This window comes from Misgurnus anguillicaudatus, chromosome 24, assembly GCF_027580225.2.
Source record: "Misgurnus anguillicaudatus chromosome 24, ASM2758022v2, whole genome shotgun sequence".
NCBI lineage: Eukaryota > Metazoa > Chordata > Actinopteri > Cypriniformes > Cobitidae > Misgurnus > Misgurnus anguillicaudatus.
In genome coordinates this window covers 31332869-31353115 of record NC_073360.2, presented here as the reverse complement: position 1 = coordinate 31353115, position 20247 = coordinate 31332869, and the positions used below count along the sequence as shown (strand labels likewise).

Sequence of the window (20247 nt, the reverse complement as noted above, 5' to 3'; positions counted from 1 at the left end):
ATATCACTATAATAATGCAGATCTCGAGATGTTTCAGTCATGTTGTATTTGCCTAAAATGCAAATCTGCAATTTACATAGAGATCAGGAAAATAATTTCATGACTCATTACGTGTGTGTCTCTTTAAGGGAAATGTTTATGTGGCTTGTGGTTTATGTTGACAAAATAACATGTTGTATAAAATGTGGCGTATACAAATGATGACATCACATATGTCCTCCATACAGTCCTAGATGCTGTTTGTTGATTACAATTCAGTTTTTAATACAATAATTCCATTTAAATCCACAGCAAATTTGGAGAACCAATGATACGTAGCTCATCCCTGCAACAGTGGATTTCCATTTTTCCACAATCAGTAAGGATGAGTTGACGTTTCACTCTCCCCCATCATTGGCTTCCTAACTCTCTTCTTGATCATTTCATCTTCATACATAGCTATAGGTGTGCGGGTGAAACGCCTGAATAGACTAAACCATTTCCGGCCTATAATCAGGTCATTATATCTGTGATTGTGGCTCTTTTCATATGTTTGTTTCCTGTCCAGGTTTACAGTTTGTGTTTAATACGTGCAATTAAGAATAACTGCAGTAGCAATGTTGTAATGATTAATTGATAACATTAATAATTAATCTGTAATAATCGTAAATATTGTATCCGATATCAGAATTTACAATAAACACTTGCTAAAACAATCCAGGGTATTGACCTGGAATAGCTTAAACTATAGAGGAAGTAAAAATTTGCGCAATGCAATGGACACAAACAAAATGATTATGCAAGATTAAATTATGTCCACTTACATTGCAGATGCGAATGCATGAATCCGATTCAAATTCGATTGATTTTCCCCATATGAATGGGGTCTGAAACCAATCGGAGAATATCAGAATCTATGCGTATTTTTCCTGCTTACACGTTTGTGGGTCATATTCGTGGGATTAAAGTAAAGCTGCTTTGAAACAATTAAACCATTGTGATAAGCACTATAGACCCCTTCACAGTTCACGTCACAGGCGTTTTTGGTTTCCACTGCGCATGTCGGGGTCAGAAAAGTCATTACAGCAGGTTGAGATGCGTATTATTCGGTATCGTCAAAAATGCCTACTTGTGTCATAGGCTTTGAAAATCGCACCAGGTCTGTCGTTAAGTTTTTCGGGATTCCTGCAGAATCTCAAAAACAAAAAATACAACATCTGTGGCTGCAAGCAATTAAACATGCAGTCTGGGACAATCCAAAGATCAAAGAGGCTTGAGTTTGTAGTGCTCACTTCATTTCAGGTAAGTCATCATTTTTCAGCCCTGTTAGATTAAACTAGAAAGCCTAAATGGTATGAACAGTTTGACCCCATGCTGCGCACGCACCCGATAGTCATTCAATGTTTACAAACCTTGAAGGGGTCTATATAAAAAAAATTGAATTGAATTAAATATCCGATTTCTCCCACATGAGGAGAAAAATCGGAATTTAGTCACTTCAAACATGCAATGTAAATGCGGCATTAGTGTCACCACATACTACATATCTTCTGGTGGAATTAAGGAGAAGAACAAGCTTTTAATTTTAGTTTCTTTATTTCTATAGATGTAAATTTGTAATTTGAAGATTAAACACTTCCCCATCAGACAAACTGTCAGTTCCAACCTAAACTATTGCCAATGATTGAGTCAATGTGGGCTGGTCAGAGTATACAAACAAAGCAATGAATTCATGAGGAAAAAGTGGAGAATCAATCTACATATACTTTACTTAGGTTATAAATACCTCTGTATTAGTGACCTACTCACTTAAGGTTTTTCATTGTTTTATAATACACGACTTTTATATTGTGATTATTATATTGTGTAACAATGTTAGTGCAAAAGTTATCTTTATTATTGTCAAAAGACTGTGCCTGTTTAAAATCTTTTGTTTGACTTTTCTGAAAACAAAGGCCAGATAAACTCCAGTTTGTCACTTATTATACAAAAATAAAGATGTATGTAAGTCCACATGAAGTCCGCCATTTGGGACAGGACCATACTGCACCCACACAAACTACTTAGATTGTAATGTTTTGACAGTAAAGCATTTGCTGCTTCATCTAATTCAGATTACATCTGTTCAATCATCCCTGACTCTGACCCTGTGCCTAAAACCGGGTTCACGCCGTATACAATATTTTACAGTCCCAGAATTAAGGTGGCCATTGTGAAACATTTGTGACTTGTGATTTTTATGATCGTAGCTCCTAAACCTACCCAGTCTCATGTAGATGCGTATAAATAGCACGGAGTGTAAAAATCGTGCAATACATACGCCAAAGTCCACTTTGGCGTGCATATGATACGCCAGTCCTTCCTATTCATTTAAACGGTGCATCTTTTTTTGTCGTTTTATTTATTGGTTTCTCATTTGTTTTCTGTTTTTAAACCATTTTCGCTTGGGTTAAATTACTTAAATTCACTTGCTTGATTAAAGTATGAAAATGACTTGAGAACAAGTTACTTGAGACTTGACTTGAAGTGGAAGACTTGACAATAGCCTCTTTTACACAGTAATTCTAGTAAATTACCATGAATTTACCAGAATGAATTTACCAGTAAATACAAAAATGTGCTGTTCACACATGCAGTGACGTTCCGTCTTTTTACCAGTAAGACATCATTCACACATCAGTATCAAAATACCGGTAAACTCGGAGAGAAAGCGGAAGTTACCTGTGGTGCGTGGCCGCGAGCTCCGTGTCGTATTTGTACACAATGGCGGGTTATGACTTAATATCGTCGGTCCGTATTTTGTTGTTTTCACATCTGTGGCAAACCGTCGCGAAGTTGCTCGTGACCAAACAACATTGCATTAGGCGACGTCAAATGGAACCTGTGTTTGCACATTAGGCTTCACCGAGGGTATGCTAAACAACTTTGAAGAAATGTGGATGTTAACTTCAGTTGTGCTCGACTTTTAAGCAGCATGGGTGTGAAAACGAACGTAAACAGTGTGGGGGTAAACGTGTAATCTGTTTAAAAACGTTCTGATTGGCCCAATCTGTCAGCACAGTCTGACGTCGTCCATTCTACATGCCGGTAATCCTCTATTTTTCGTTCTCACATAGCACTTAACAGTAAATTACTGGTAATCTTACAACCTCTCTTACTGGTAAATTGGGAGCACTGATTTTCCTCCTAGGTCGCGGCCGGGGTAGAGAGTGCAGAAGGGAGAAGAGGCACTGTGACAGGCAAGACAGACTCAGAGGAGGACCCGCCAGACGTCAACTCCCAGGAGATCCTCCTCTCTCGCTTTCCTCGGAAACTGACTGGTGGGAAGGAGCTCTCTGGAGTCGAAGAGGTGAGCATAGATTCACCCACACTGTAAAAAAATCCGTAGAAATTACAGTGTTGTTGCAGCTGGGTTTCCGGTAACTTACTGTATATTTAAATGTATGTTATTTACTGGGAAGAGTTTGTTTGCAGAGTCATAAATCCCATGACGCGACCCTATGGGATGGGCGAAAGAGGGACGGGATGAGTGGCTCTAGCTTGTTCCCTCCTTGAACCCCCAGCAGATGTGAGAGAAGAGACGGCCCTCTCGGAATTGACCCCGGGTCCGTACAAGAGAGTTCATACCACGTAGGACCCGGTTCACAACAAAGGCGGAAGCCGCTGCCTCCCTTGCCAATGTTCATCCTGTCTGCTGGGTTTTATTCTGACAGGTCCGTTCTGTCAGGGATTTAGCAGGAGATGAACCCAAGCGCAGATGATGATGAACAATACAGGACTTTATTAGGACAAAAAGAGAAAACATAAACCCACGAGGGGGCAAAACAAAACAGGAAAAAACATAGAGCTATAAACTAAAGACAGAATACACACTAAATAAGCATAAGACTAGACATACTTTTGAGTATGTAGCAACAGAGTAAGCACATTCTGGGACATGCGTCGATGACGTCATACAACGTGAACGTGGTTGTCTTGGTACGCACACCACGGCTGTTAACAATATTTTATTCATTCTTATAACTTATGTCCAATATAATTTTATTTACTATTCCCATCTTTTATTCTCATCGTTTTTTTCACAATACATTTTGCAATGTGTTCTACCAAGTTGAGGAGTGAAGCAGGGCGTCATCGTAGAACCAAACGCAGGTCGTTTGTGATGCGGCTGGTTCTGACGTTCATGTGCAATGTGTGTAACGAAAGCTATTTATTGTAAAGTCAAAATATTTAACATTTATAGTATAACTATTGTTTAACGTATTTCATACTTAATTTTATACTTATGTATATAACTCAAAAATACCCAGATGAAAATGAACCATGCTTTTACTATAGTAAAAGTGTAGTAAACATGTTTCTTTGGTTGGACTAATGAAGTTAACATTTGTACAGTCACAGTATTAATACAAATAAGTCAGTGTGGTTAAATTATGGTTAGTGTAGTAAAAGGTGTTTATTTTCTTAAGGGTTTATAGTAAGGTATAAATCCAAGACAGAAACGTAAAAAGAAATGCATAAAAAAGACACTTGCATGACACTGTACTAGAGCCACGGTACTTTTTTGGCACAACATCAACTGAATGTTACGAGACAATAAAATGTAATTTTAATTTAAAGATTTGAATTCTTACACTTAAAAGCTGAGGGCGCATCTCTGCTGCTGCATCCGGCTGCCATGTTTACATCACCACAAAGCTCCTCCCTCCCGCACACAATAGAGACAGAGCGCAGTTATGCAAATTTGAAAACCACACCCACCGGGGGGAAAACTATCCGTCTCCATTGACTTTGTATTGCGAGAGGCCACCTCCTTGTCATTTCGGGTCTACTGATTTTGCCAAGTGGTTGATGTCCTCAGGGCAACATTATGTTGACCCTGAGACAACATTTCAATCAACCAGTCAGATTTCAGAAATAAGTTTACAGTTTGTTTTAAGTTTAAGCTTACAATCAGGATTAGCTGTTTCTAGACCATTGTTTTTCACTTATTATGTATTATTCTGTTTTGAAGTTTAATCTGTAAATACGTTTTTATAAGCTGTCCACTAGAGGGAAACGTAGTCGACGATCCACTTTTTTCTCCTTAAAGGCTGAGTTTTACGGCTCGACAGCTTATAAAACGTATTTCTGTTTTTTTTTTTTGCTTGTTAGCTGTACATATGGTCACACAGCAGCTTTTAGGCATTATTCTGTTTTTGTTATAAGCCAGAAATGACAAGGAGGCAGCCTCTCGCAATATAAAATCAATGGAGACGGTTGGAATGTTTTTCCCCCGGTGGGCGTGGTTTTCAGGTTATGACGCGCTGCGCTCTGTCTCTATGGGTTGTGGGCAATATTAGCCGTTAGAGTGTGCATTGATCTAACCAGAAATAGTAGGCCATCCGGGTATCTTTGGGATACTCATTTTAACATACTACGATTTGGGACTAATTCTAGTTTTGCATACTATTTAGGACGGATAGTATGCGAATTGGGACTCAGGGGACTTTAAATAGGGAGAAATTAATGAGACACACTTGAAAGGAATCACAAGTAAGGGATCGGGTAAAAAGTGACGAGACCCAGGAAATGCGTGATCAGAATAAACAAATAAAAAAGCCACGCATCTCTCACATGAAACATTGTACTGTCAAAACCCTGCCATGCTGGACTAGATCTTAATACAAAACAAGGATCTTGCAGGATCCTGACATAACCTCAATTAACCTACTCAAGTCTGTGTCACACAACCCAAGACAAAGAGAACAATTCTGTAGCTCTTAAAAATTATAATTATTTTTAATTCATACAGTAAAGACTGTTTTCTGTACCTAATGCTGATTTTATAAAAAAAAAATTGCCCCCATTTATTTTAGTACTGTGACCAGTGCTTTAAGTGGGCCGGTACGCGCCGGTACTTAGTATCACCACTTACAAATATAGCTCTTGAGCATACCACCACCTCTCTGTGCGCCCAGGATGGGCTTTTTGCGTACCGGTATGCCATTTGCAAATCAGAGGTTTTAATCCTTTGGCTGCGCTGCCGCTTTTCAGAGCACCCTCCACAATGCACGCTTCCTAATTCATCCCACTGAGAGCAGAGACTACATTACCCATACACCCTTGAGTTTACAAGTTAAAAGCGCATGCATCACTTTTGCTGCTGTCAGTGTCAACAACTCAACGTGGTCTGGAGAGGTGTGTGTTTTTGTGTGAAATGCGCAACCATAGCTGCTCTGTTAAAATAAACACTTAATATGCCTTCCTTATTTTAGATTTTGAGTAGTAAAAGATCAAGGTCAGAATCAGAGGACTCGCTGGCTGAAATCCCACCAAGCCAGAATGATAGCTGCAGGTCAGACGCAAGCTTTTTCCAATACCCTTCTGTATGTGACAATCTCCGCTGTCGCGGCTGTCATTTTGGTTCCCCTCGACGCAACTTCGGATTTCCTCAGGCAATGTGCAGAAAACATTCTTGAAATTGTAATAGACATTTTGTTTAATTGCTAAACTACAAGTGACCAAAAATTCAATGAATTTGAACGACGCGCACATAGAACAAGTGATGACTTTCGCGTTTCAAATGGCCAGTATTTTGTTATTTTTGAACATATTCGTGTCATTTTAAAGTTTTTTTCAAGCTAGTTTTAGCATTTAACCATGTTAAAAATATTACTCACATACCTACCTTTTGCACATTTTATTTATGTTCAATTGCTCTTTCTACAGTAGCTCTTTCTAAGGGTATTTTTTCAAAATCTTTTTGCACATTTTATTTATGTTAAGTAGCTATTTCTAGCTCAAGCAAATCCACAAACTAATAAAATGATTTATTATTTTTTACAAGGTCGTTTGTTGACTGACTGCTGTATATAGAACCCCTTCAATATAGTTGTTGTACCTCAGGGGAGGAGTCGAGTCAGCAAAATAAATAAGTAAATAAATAAATAATAAAATAATAGAGTGGAGCCTCTTTTGGGCCACTTAAAGCACTGACTGTGACTTGACTAGACTTGAAACTTATCAGGACTCGACTTGACTTGCTTAGGGTGAACCCATGACTTGACTTGACTTGCTTGATTTACCTGAACTGTGATTTGAGACTTGATTGTTAAGACTTGAGACTTGCTTGGACTTGCTCATGTGTGACTTGTCAAATTTATCAACCTTATACACCCTCCCATACTCCCTGGCAAACAAGGCAGTAACGGATGTGTATGTTACCTCTCAATGGTAATGTCACACTCCATAAACAACATTTATTTTTGATAAACAATGTTTTGGTGGCTTTATTTGATCAGACATGGGAAACTTTTACTTGGCAGATGATATTCAAATGTCTTTCTACAGAAGTTTTACATCATCACCCCACACTCCACCCCTATTCTCCCTTATAAAGGGAAATTGCAGAGACGTTGTTGTGGGCATTGACATCTACCACATATACCTGCAGACACACAGTAGAAAATAAAGACAAAGAAAATGGGTAAGAATTGACATCTATGCTGTAATGTTATGTTTGCCGATGTATCAAATGAACTTATGTTTTAAAGATACCCAGAGTGAAAGTAATTTAGTTTACATTTGAACTTTAACTTAGCAAAATTGTGATAAGAGCTTTGTTCTTTATGTGAAGATGTATGACATTAGTTTTGTTAAAGGCGAACTCTGTATTATTTCCTCCACAATTATCTTGACGTTTGTCTTTGCTTTAAACAAGATAATGACCACTTGAGTTGAAGGTGATCTTATCTGTCTGTACTGTTGTCTCTTACCGTGTGTCTCAATTCGTTCCCTAGCTCCCGAGGTCGTGAATCAGTATATCGTGTACACAGGTTCGGGCACTGGTAAGGACCCTAGCTCACTTCACATTGGGACAATGTTCACTTATTTTTCTGTCACGTGGCTGCTTACGCGTTGTAATCACTCACAGCTGTTACTCATCAACAACGGGCAAAGCCAACATCTCTCTGACTTAATTTTAAAAACAGTACATTGTGAAAAATTCTGTCATCATTCTCTTACATATCTGTGCATAAAATTGGAGGCATATAATTACATTTTAAATGTAATAAATATATTTACAATTTTAAATAACTATTATTATTTTAAATGTTGAGTAGATTGTGGTCTCTTACTGTGTAGCAATGTGTGTTTATATTTACAACTAAAACAAACCTTTGTCTTTATAAAAGTTCTGTAACATTTCATAATGTTTATTGAGTTGGATCACGTGATGTTCGGTTGGCGAGCTTCAGAAAAGGTCACGTGATTTCCGGTTAGGGAACATAGGGACCATCGATGCTCACTGGTTTTTGCGTTGCATTGTGGGAATTTTTAGGGAACAAACGTTCCAGTGCACTGAACGGATTTTGCGATTGAGACAGCCGTTAAAATGGCAGACTCCCTGATCAGTGCCCTGACTACTGAACAAGGGAGCTGATTGAGACACACGGTTAGTGTTGACTGCAAGTTTAAAGTAAAATAAAAGTCATGCACTCATTTGCATGTCTTATTGATTTTGATCACAATGTGTGCAATGCAATTTAGATGCACTATAAAATTGTGAAAAACCATCATGAAAAATGCAAGCTTTGAAACGAAGTTGCATTGTTGAAATATTTCAGTGTTGATGAATTTCCAAAAAATGATAAATTATCTACAAGAAGTATCAAGCTTTACAATAGAATAAAATCAACAGTAAACGTCTTTTTAAACCAATGCTTTGTCTGGCGTGTGAAACCACGTACTTAAACTGTCTTTTTATCTAAACCGACCACATGTTACATGCATTTTTCGAACAGCTTATTTAAGAAAAAAAGAGACAATTAAATATTTTGCATGATATTGAGTTGGATTCAGTATCAGAATGAACTAAATACAGTTTCAAAATTGTGCCTGTAATCCATGCAATATTATCAATGCAACATATTAATACGTTGGGCATGCGGTTTAGTGTATGTTGATTGATGAAGAAGATTGACAACTCGTATGATCTCTCTAAGTGTAAGGTCTTGACTCTCTGGGCTCTATCATACACCCAGCACAATACAGCGCAATGCGCGACGCAAGCGTCTTTTGCTAGTTTCAACTTGGCGCAATTATCATTTTCACACTATTCTTGAGTCTCTTGGACATAAATAAGGACCGATTTTGAGACGTTAGAATGCGTAAAGAGCTACTTCACAAGTAATTAAGCTAAATGTTTTGCTTTAAACAAATGCAATAATTGCATTTATTTTTGAATGTTTTTTATGCTCCCGCACAGATTTATTGCATATGATGACTTTGTACCTATATGGACATGCAAAGTTTTTTAAGTAATGCCTTTCACTCAAAGCGCTGTCCGAGTGCTGAAACGCAGCAATTTTCGACTCTACGTTTTTAAATTCTTTACCTCCTGTTTGTTACAAATAGTAAAAAATACAAAAAAAAGTTTTTTTTTTAGAGTACAAACCTTTTTATCTGTAAATTATTTTTTGAGATTACCTTGATCATGTAGGCTATCCATTCATTTACAGCAATTCAAAGCCTGCGAATTTTACTTCCATGATTTAAAGAAGATAGCTTGTTTTAAAAAAAAATCAATATAAATGAAAACAACACATTTTTTAACATTAATCTTGAACTGGGGGTCTTCTTTCTCCATTTCGTTTACAAATCCCTCCATCTAAATAGGGAATAGGCATGGTGTCAGCGCAACTAGCGCAACTGCATCAGTGATTGGCTGATGTTTTTAAGGCCCTATCTTGTGCAGAGATGACGTATATTAATATTATTACTTTCAGTGCACCTAATAAATAGTCTTTTATGAGTTAGTCAAGACAGTTTCAAGTAATATTGCAAAAATGTATAAAACAAACATCCTCTTTAGTACCTTTAAGTATTACTTTCCATGGAAAGTAACTAAGTAATGCAATTAGTTACTTTTTTCAGGAGTAACTTAATATTAACACTACTCCTTACCATGTTTAAAAGATTCGGTCACAATGCAATGCTGACAGGAGTTAACTTACAGGCTGTGAGTCAAAGTGGGAGGAATTATGATAATGTCAGTCTTCTCCATGTCAGCAAGCCCGGGAAGTAAACTGTTGCCTACAATCTGTGTGTTTGTTGTAGTCCAAGAAAAGAGATTTACATTGGAGACGATAACACGCGTCACTGTTTATTTTAGGATTCACGAGTTCACACTTACAAATAATTTAGAACAGAGTTATTAATATGCGTATTTGGCGTGCTGTCTGAGGAGAGGGCTCCGAGCTCGTTAATGGCCTGAGCCCGGAGCACTTCCTGGCGGGTTTTGGTGTGCCGGTTTTGCAAAAAAATACCTCAATGTACAGTAAAGTTTTGTTTTCAGAAACAATATGATCATTTAAATTCTGAACTATAAAGTAGATTATGAAAGGACTTTAGCAATATATAAAAACAAAAATATTAACACTTTAAATTGGAAATAATGAGGCATGATTCCCCCGGGTGTAAGATGGGGTAACTCCTACCCAATTTCACATCTCAATACCCAAAGCCATATTGAGTCTTAATCATTTCTGTATTGAAACTAGCCTACATGAGCCCTAGAAAAAACATCTGGCAGACCTTTTTATCCAAAATGACAGTGCATCTACACTGTTTATCAGAATGCTAAGCATGTCAAGTTATTAAAACATTTTCTCGAAAACCACAAATATTTTAATTCATTGTTTACACTTATTTAAATAGTTTTTTAATACATACAATTGTTACATGAAGTACAGTTAAGTCCGTATGTATATTTTATTTGATTATAAGCATATTTGCTTTGTTGATTATTAAAACAGGTTTGTTTTTTACTGTGCAATGTGCAAGTAATTTCTCTCTTTTCTTTTTGCAGTGGGCACAACTTTGACACCTGAATATCAGACAGAGAACACAACACCCAACAACACAGTGGCAGACCAAATCTTATCAAGAACCGATATTTTAAAGATATGCATATATCTTGTCATCTTGATCATGGGTGTCATTGGAAATGGACTTGTCATCTTTGTGACCGGCTACAAAATGAAGACGACAGTCAACTCTGTTTGGTTTCTGAATTTGGCGATTGCCGACTTCATTTTCGTTTTCTATTTGATTATCAACATAATTGTTACCTTCAACAAGTTTGTTTGGCCCTTCAGCGACTTAATGTGTAAATTCACCTCCTTGGTCGCAGTACTAAATATGTTTGCGAGCATTTTTTTGCTGACAGCCATCAGTCTGGATCGATGTCTGTGCACATGGTTGATTGTGTGGGTTCAGAATAAACGAACTCTAAACAAAGGCAGAATCATCTGTATATCTGTGTGGATTTTATCCATCTGCTGCAGCATCCCTTTTACCATCAATGGCTCGGTACAGGAACTAAATGGATTGAAATACTGTGTCTACAACTCGACAAATCTTGATGTATTAGTGTCTCTGTTCACATACAGGTTTCTGGTTGGCTTTCTAATTCCCTTCTTGATCATTGCATCTTCATACATAGCTATTGGTGTGCGTGTGAAACGCCTTAAAAGAGGAAAGCAGCTTCGGCCTTTGCGAGTAATTTTGTCTGTGATTCTGGGTTTCTTCATATGCTGGTTTCCTCTCCATGTTCAACATCTGTGTCACCTAAGTGCAGTGAAGTATAACTGGAGTGACAGTGTTCAGAAAGTAATTTATTCTGCAGGACCTTTTATTCAGTGCCTGGTTTTTCTAAACAGTTGTCTGAACCCCATTCTCTATGTGTTCATGTGTGATGAGTATAAGACAAAACTTAAAAAGTCTCTCCTGCTGGTGTTTGAGGCGGCTTTTTCGGAGGAGCATCTGCGTTACTTGACATCACGTCGTTCTACTTCATGCTATTCAGTGTCACTGCAAGGTGAATTTGGCAAGCAGACAAATGACACAACCATCTCCTCGTCTGGAAGTGGTCAGGGCAGAACAAGCTTTTAAATTCAGTCTGGTGATGACTGAAGATATAAACTTGTAAACAGGAGATGAAGGTTTCTCATTCCTCCATTCGATCCCACCCCAAACTGTTGCCACTGGCTGAGTCAAAGTCGGTCGGTTCGAGGAATCTAAACAAACAGCAATGTATAGATGAGGAAATTACTTATTTTTTTATGTTTTCTAATTGCCTTGTTACACAAAACTTTACATTATAATGCAGTTAGTGCAGATGCATCTTTTGTTGTATTAAAAATCATCATAATTGAGGAAACTGATTATTTTCTGTTTACAACATTTTGTGATTTTGTTTAAACACAAAAAGCTGTTTTATATTAAATTAAAGGCGGAGTCCGTGATGTTTGAAAGCCAATGTTGATATTTGAAATCACCTAAACAAACACGCCCCTACCCCAATAGAATCTGGACCTTCTGTTGATAGACCCGCCCCACACATACGCAACCCGGCATTTGATTTGATTTGATTGGCTATAAGTGTGTTTTGGTAGTCGGCCCGTCTCCTTTTCCAACGCGTTTTTCAAACATCGTGGACTCCACCTTTAAGTCTTTGCCTTATTGTAACCTTTGCTCTCATCACTGTAAAAATAGATAATCAGAATGTACAACATAACCATTACACAACAGATATATTTACCTTATGTATAATATTCCAAGTTTTGATATTCCCAGATAACAACCACCCAATATTATCTGGGTATTATCCACATCTGGTACTGTGAGTAATCTTGACAACTGCAGTTTAATTCTTACAAATAAATCTGATATAAATAAGCATAACATCATATTTTATTTACAACTGAATAAACCAAATGCATGCTTGTCTTGCTTAAACTTAAACACATTGAATACATTTGCTTAAAGTTGGAAAGTGTTTGTTCTCACGGAGGATTTGCATGTCATACAAATAAGTAAATAGACAATTTCGTGAGATGTAAATACCACTGGTGCTGTTTGTTATTCTTTCTTTCTTTTTAATTTAACATACAGAAAATATCATAAAGGTGATTATTTAACATACACAAATAGTCGTAAAGGTGTTTATTTAAATTACACAAAAAGTCGTTAAGGTGTTTATTTACCATGCACAAATAGTCATATAGGTGTTTCTTTAAATTACACAAAAAGTCGTAAAGGTGTTTGTTTAACATACACAAATAGTTGTAAAGGTGTTTATTTAACATATACAAATATTTGTAAAGGCGTTTGTTTAACATACACAAATAGTCGTAAAGGTGTTTATTTAACACGCACAAATAGTCGTAAAGGTGTTTATTTTACATAAACAAATAGTCATAAAGGTGTTTATTTAAATTACACAAAAAGTCGTAAAGATGTTTGTTTAACATACACAAATAGTTGTAAAGGTGTTTGTTTATCATACACAAATAGTCGTAAAGGTGTTTGTTTAACATACACAAATAGTCGTAAAGGTGTTTATTTAAATTACACAAATAGTAATAAAGGTGTTTATTTAACATACACAAATAGTCGTAAAGGTGCTTGTTTAGCATACACAAATAGTCTTAAAGGTTTTTGTTTAACATACACAAATAGTCGTAAAGGTGTTTATTTAACATACACAAATATTTGTAAAGGTGTTTGTTTAACATACACAAATAGTCGTAAAGGTGTTTATTTAACACGCACAAATAGTCGTAAAGGTGTTTATTTTACATAAACAAATAGTCATAAAGGTGTTTATTTAAATTACACAAAAAGTCGTAAAGGTGTTTGTTTAACATACACAAATAGTTGTAAAGGTGTTTATTTAACATATACAAATATTTGTAAAGGTGTTTGTTTAATATACACAAATAGTCGTAAAGGTGTTTATTTAACATACACAAATAGTGTATAAAAAAGGTGTGCAAAAATTTTTAATCATGGGAAATGTGCAAATCTGCTAATAGTATGCGCCTTAACCTTGCTGATGTTAATGTTAACAAAGTTTGTTGTTATAATATGTAACTTAAGATAAATTGAGATTTTACTGTTAAACATTATCTATGCATATGCATTTTACAAATAACTGACACCAGCTAGCTGTTACCTTCTATATCTTTCTTTAAATATTGAGCAGTAGTTTATGGTTTATTTTGACGTGACCGAATAATCATCAATAATTACAAACAAGAATAAGAATATTTATTTAAATTACACAAAATGTAGTAAAGGTGTTAGTTTAAAATACACAAATAGTCATAAAGGTGTTTAACATACACAAATAGTCGTAAAGGTCTTTATTTAAAATACAAAAGTATTTAAATAATGTTTTATAATTGTGAACTAAAGGGATTCAGCAAAAAATTAAAATGACCCCATGATTTACTCACCCTCAAGCCATCTGAGAAACATATGTCCATCATCTTCTATCTTAGATACATATGTCCATCATCTTTCAGATAAACACAATTTGAGTTATTTTAGTAATTGTCCTGGCTATTCCAAGTTTTATAAAACAGGGCCCATGACTTTCGGCTTGATGGTGAGTAAATCATGGGGTAATTATTATTATTTTTTGCTTTATGTTGTTTAAATAAACTTTTATATATCAAATATTTTGCTTTGTATCATAAAATCAGGAAAAATTAAAAGTACTCAGAAATAGCAGAAAAAAATTGTAGGTGCTCTTTGGTAAAGGGTATACAAACCATCAACAAAAAAGGGGGGTGTCCAAGGCACTCTTCATAATTCAAAAAAGTATAAAAAGCTTTATTTGAACATGGCTAAATTACATTTAAAAACATTAAATTAGGCAGCAAGCCTTTTTTTTGACATTTTGCTGTGTACGTGTGTTTCAGTTCCTCATAAGTTTTCCTAGTTATTACTTGTTTGTCAGTTAAGAGGGAAATCCTGCTGGCAACCTTATTTTGAAACATTTCTGCTGAACCTCTGATTTGAAAAGTTTATATCTTTGTTAAACTATATAGAAACCTGCATTGGATATGCTTAGCTTTTTCCAACTCTCATATTCCATAAATAAACTAAACTCTCCTCTAATACTGACTATCCCTCTTTTGACATATATGTGTCACAGGTCGGAGCGGACCACAGACTGTGTGAGTCACGCCCCTTCCTAGGTTCCACCTTGAGGAGATCCCAAAAGCACCCCAATGACCAGATACATGACAAAGTTAAGTAACATTTGAACAACTTTATTTAAATTATTTAAAATTAATTTGGGGAAAGGGGGAAGGGAAAGCTAAAATATTGTCTCTCTCTCTCTCCTCCAGGGAGAGACAGGGGGTCCAGAGAAGGGGGGAAGAGAGGACCAGCCGATAAGGGTACATGCCTGCAGGCCAGGGAAAGGACAGGACGGAGCTCCTTCGTCCCTGTCACACCTCCTGCGGTTTTGTTGTTGCTCTCGTGGCACCCTTCTCTCCTTCCTGAAGGCAGAATAAACACACTATGAATTTTGGGGAAAAGGTGAACAGCACTACCTGGATTCACTGTGTACTACGTTTCCTCGGGCCCGTCTCCAGTGGCCTCGTTCTCCAACTCAGGGTTCGGGTAAGTCTTGGTTGCCGTATTTCCCTTCTACATTGAGCGGAATGCGCAAGGCGGGTAACTTTAACTCGGTATGCAGGTAAGTAACAAGGGTCGCTGGTGTGTTCCTCCACTCTAGGTCTCTGTTAACACAAGGTGAGTCAGCTTCAACTGTAGATACGGTAAGTAACGGTTAATTGTGGTATTCCTCCGCTCCAGGCCTTTAGAACGTACAGAGTGAGTTAGCTTTGGCTCTGGGTACAGGTAAGTATCGTTCGTCGTTATAATCTCCTCTCTAGGCTTTCAGAGCATACAGGGTGAATTAGCTTTAGCTCTGGGCACAGGTAAGTATCGCTCGTCGTTATAATCTTCCACTCTAGGTTTTCAGAACGTGCAAGGTGCGTTAGCTTTAGCTCTGGGTACAGGTAAGTATCGCTCGGCGTTATAATCTCCCACTCTAGGCTTTCAGAACGTGCAAGGTGAGTTAGCTTTAGCTCTGGGTACAGGTAGGTATCGCTCGTCGTTATAATCTTCTACTCTAGGCTTTCAGAACGTGCAAGGTGAGATAGCTTTAGCTCTGGGTACAGGTAAGCATCGATCGTCGTTATAGTTTCCTACTTTTAGGCTTTTCAGATCATACAAGGTGAGTTAGCTTTAGTTCTGAGTGCAGGTAAGTATCAATCGTCGTTATAGTTTCCTATTTTTAGGCTTTCAGTACCTACAGGATGAATTAGCTTTAGCTCTGTACAGTACCTCAATGATGACTCATACAACTCTTTTTCCTCTGGGCCAAAGATGGCAACGGGCAGTCATAAGGTTTGGGCGATTACTGGTGGCAACAGCTCTCACTCATTCCAGCAGGGGCTCCCCGGACCTGAGGGCGAGTACAGACAGCAAAAGAAACGGCACGGCACTGCAAAGCTTCAAGTGCACACACATCAAGGAAAAGCTCACCCACTACACTCCACACACACTCCAGTGATATAATAAGGTCCGCACTCTGCACCGGGTTGAGGCCCGTCGCGTCGCCGCCTTCATTAACACACCTGTTGTTCATAAAGCCCAGATTTCGGTTGCCATGGAGAGAAGGAAGTGACTGGTGTTTTGAAATTTCGGTCCGGGTGGAACCAATCTCCATCATTTTTGGTTCTGCCCTAAAAGTCACTCCGTGACATATGGTCTCTTGCAGTTGTTGAAACTTTGTGAAGCCCTTCTGATATAATTGTCTAAAACCTAAAAGTACTCTAAAACTCAGCATTTGTTAAAGCAACATGTCTCTGGTGTAGAAAAACGTAAGAAGTAACAAGGAGGAAAATAGATAAAAAGCTTAAAGGCGCTCTAAGCGAATTCACGCGTTTTAGGTCATAAAACATTTTCTGTTTCATACAGTAAACATCTCCTAGCTGGCTGTCCCCTGAACACACTGTAAAAAACGCAATCTCTGTAGACAGCCCAGGCTCCACAACCTGCAACAAAAATAAAGTTGTCAAACCTACCACCACGAAACATAACAAAGTGTTCCAGCCAATAAATGACAAGAAGGATTTGGGAATGGAGCGCAACACATGCTCCGGTCTTCCATAAACATAACTGGCTGGCTCTGCTTAGGTTATTTGCATAAGGCAATCTGATTAGCTGACGCACGCGTTGCCGCTTGAAAAATTGAGAAATGGTCAACTTCTGCTGCGAGCAACGGCAGTGACGCAGCGCCAACGGGTCCACAATTCTGGGGTGCGTTTCCCGAACAACGACGTAACTCGCTGCAGAACCACCATAGTACGATGCATAGTTGGAGAAACGAACTAGCTTGTCATGACTGTTTCCCGAAAGCATAGTAACTTTGTCGCACATTCATTGTTTGAACCATGTTGGTTTAACAACATAGTTGATGATGTCACCTGGGAGGTTGAGTACTAATTAATCTGTTCAAATCGATTTAATGTCAGATTACTGCTGTAAATAACATATATTGCACCGGCGACTGATTTTCCTGATTTAGTTATCTGTCACAGGTCGGAGAAGCGGACCGCCGTCGCGGTCACGCTCCTAGTTCCACCCCGAGGAGGTACCAAAACACCCCAATGACCAGACAGACAGAGGATTAAAATTTAACAACTTTTATTAAATATTAAAAGGTAATTGGGTTAAATTAAATATTTAAAAAAAACATCCCAGTCCTCTGGCCTTAATAAGGGTGGGGGGGTGGCATTTGGATCCTCTGTGGTCGTGGCTGTCAGCAGAGGTAAGAATTTAACAGGTTACTGGGACTTCAACTTTTCCTCCTCAGGTTCGTGGTTTCCCTCCTCAGGTTCGTGGCTGTAAGCAGAGGTAGGAATTTCACAGGTTACTGGGCGTTTACTTTTCCTCCTCAGGTTCGTGATTTTCCTCCTCAGGTTCGTGGCTCATGTTCCTCTAGCCTCAACGTGCTGTAATCTCCTCACGATTCCTCTGAACTCGAAGTGGCTTCTGTCAACGCAAGCACAGCACTACACTGCAAGCTCTAGTGCACACACACTCAATGAAAACAAAGACTCATCCACGGCACTCCACACCTTTAAGTAGACTAAGGACTTGGCCAAACTCGTCCTGGGTTTGTTGTGTGGCTGGTTGGGCGTTGTTCTCAGTAGAGGGGGAAAAGCACCTACATATGGATGTCAGGCCTCCTGTGCTTACTCCTACGTAGTTGAATTCCTCGGCTGAGTGGAGGAGCACAGAAAACCTGGGTGTTTGTCAATTGCTTATTTGTGCTTGTTGCTGTTTGTTTATTATTGCTGCTATTATTTGTTTACATTGTGTTGAAGATGGGTGATTCTGCCTCGTCCAGGCAAAAGCCTGATGATTTTATGTATGAAAACATTGGAGAGCATTGTAACAAAAAACATAATTGATTTTTGATACGTGCCGCTGTCTGATTCGGGAAAACCATGTGACTGGAGGTGAGGGGACTGCAGCCTCTAGCAATCCACTCACACGGGAAGATCGTGAATATCATGATATGCTTTTTTGATCAGCTGCGCGTTTTTTCTAAGTAAGCGGTTTGGCATTTGCCAGTATTTATCGTTTGCATTAAACAGAAAGATAAAACCAAATGAAACTGTCTCTAAATTTTGCACATGTTTTAAAGCAGTATAAGTTTATTCTAGACTACTGAGTGCGCTGTTACAAATGTGCTGTTGAATAATATAAACCCTAGGCAAGCGCAACTCAAAAGGTTACAACCACTAATCTGTGGGATATGAATGTGAGTAGACAGATTTGTCTGATGCATCTGGGACTTTATCTGTTTAAACTGAACATGCTATGTTTTCAGGGCAACTTGCTCATGCATCGGAAAGGAAACTGAGATTTGATATAATGTGTTATTATGTCGTTCCAAGGGGGGCGCAATTTTATTCCAAGGGCGCCACCACGTAGACAGTCAATGCAACAGCCACAGCAAGTGCATCAGAAACTATCTGACCGTAATTACCAGACAAACTGGCATAATAAAACACAATGACGAAGCAGGGGCGGATTTAGTGATTTGGGGGCTCAAGGCGAACCATGCGTCGGGGCCCTAACTATGCACCCTTTATGCAACCTTTACTGTATTTTTCTCTCTTTCTCATCGCTATCACTTTTTTCCTCTAGGTTACATAAGTTTCAGCCCCCAATGAGGTTGAGATTAATACTGTTTGATAATATGATTGGATTTTATACTAACGGTTTAGTATAGTTTTCTGGGAATCTTGATGATAAGCAGGGGCAAAAAGTGGCAGCTCACCAAGTACACCCTTGCTTTTTGGGGCCCCTTGGTAAGGCGGGGCCCAAGGCAACTGCCGACCTTTGCCTAATGGTAAGTCCGCCCCTGTGACGAAGCCCACATTTATCTATGCTAACCCTCTCCTTTAATATTGATAATGAAAATGAAATGTTCTGTCCCATTACACTACCTCTGGAGGTAAGAGCTCCAGGTGTCAAGCCATTTTTTTCCACAAATTTCACATCATACCAGATGCTTGTCTTAATTTGCTCGGGCGAGACATAATGCATATGATAAATATGGAATTTCATGATTCTAATGCTGTTTTCTCTTTTATGTCATGTTTACAGACATACATTGATCCTCTGCCTATGGGGGGAGGAAGTGAGAAGGCAGACCAAGACCCAGTAGCCGCCCGCATACCACAGGATATAGACACTTTGATTAACCCATGATTATGAACTCAGTCAAACAATGATACAGGTTTCATTGATATGAAACCATACAAAGATAAACTTAAACCTGTGTACATTTCACAATATCCTTTGTCAAAAGAAAAGGAAGATGGCATTAAACCCATTATTTACAATTTTGTTAACAGGGTGTCCTCATACCTACTCACTTGCCATACAACACACCGATTAACCCGGTGGTGAATGCTTATGGAAAGACATGATGTCTTACACAAGATTTAAGAGCAATTAATAACCTGATAATTCCTCTGTCTCCGATAAATGTTATACCATGCACACATAAGTATTTCTGTCACTGAGTCGTGGGCTGCTTTTGTTTCTCTGTTCCAGTGCATCCAGACACACAGCCACTGCTAGCCTTATAGGATAGGTGGTGCAAATACTAAGAAGGGTATGTTGACTCACCACCCGTCCTCTCCGCTGCGGTGAAAAAGACATTGAAGAAAAAAAAGATCGACTTGCTGTCTTCGGGTTTGCTGTCTGCAGTACGCCGATGACATCATGGTCTCTGCTCTGACTAAAAAGGAACTGTGAGAAAGCCTCCATTATCGTCTGCAATATTCTGGGGGACGCTGGTTTCAAAGCATCAAAAGAAAAGCTCCGGTGGGTCAAGCA

The 20247-nt window shown here is 38.3% G+C and overlaps 1 protein-coding gene across 2 annotated transcripts; it reads left to right on the top strand.

The window, feature by feature from the left end:
* The first annotated feature begins 7271 nt into the window (after positions 1 to 7271).
* LOC129438383 (C3a anaphylatoxin chemotactic receptor) lies at positions 7272 to 12910 on the top strand. Of its 2 annotated transcripts, XM_073863293.1 has the most exons (3): positions 7275 to 7447; positions 7761 to 7808; positions 10832 to 12908. In XM_073863293.1, exons 1-3 carry the CDS (start codon positions 7444 to 7446, stop codon positions 11914 to 11916), a joined length of 1137 nt encoding a protein of 378 aa, XP_073719394.1. In that variant the 5' UTR covers positions 7275 to 7443; the 3' UTR covers positions 11917 to 12908. The 2 variants fall into 2 exon arrangements, with proteins under 2 accessions (XP_073719395.1, XP_073719394.1); XM_073863294.1 differs by lacking the exon at positions 7761 to 7808 and having other exon boundaries at positions 7272 to 7447; positions 10832 to 12910.
* Positions 12911 to 20247: the final 7337 nt, after the last annotated feature.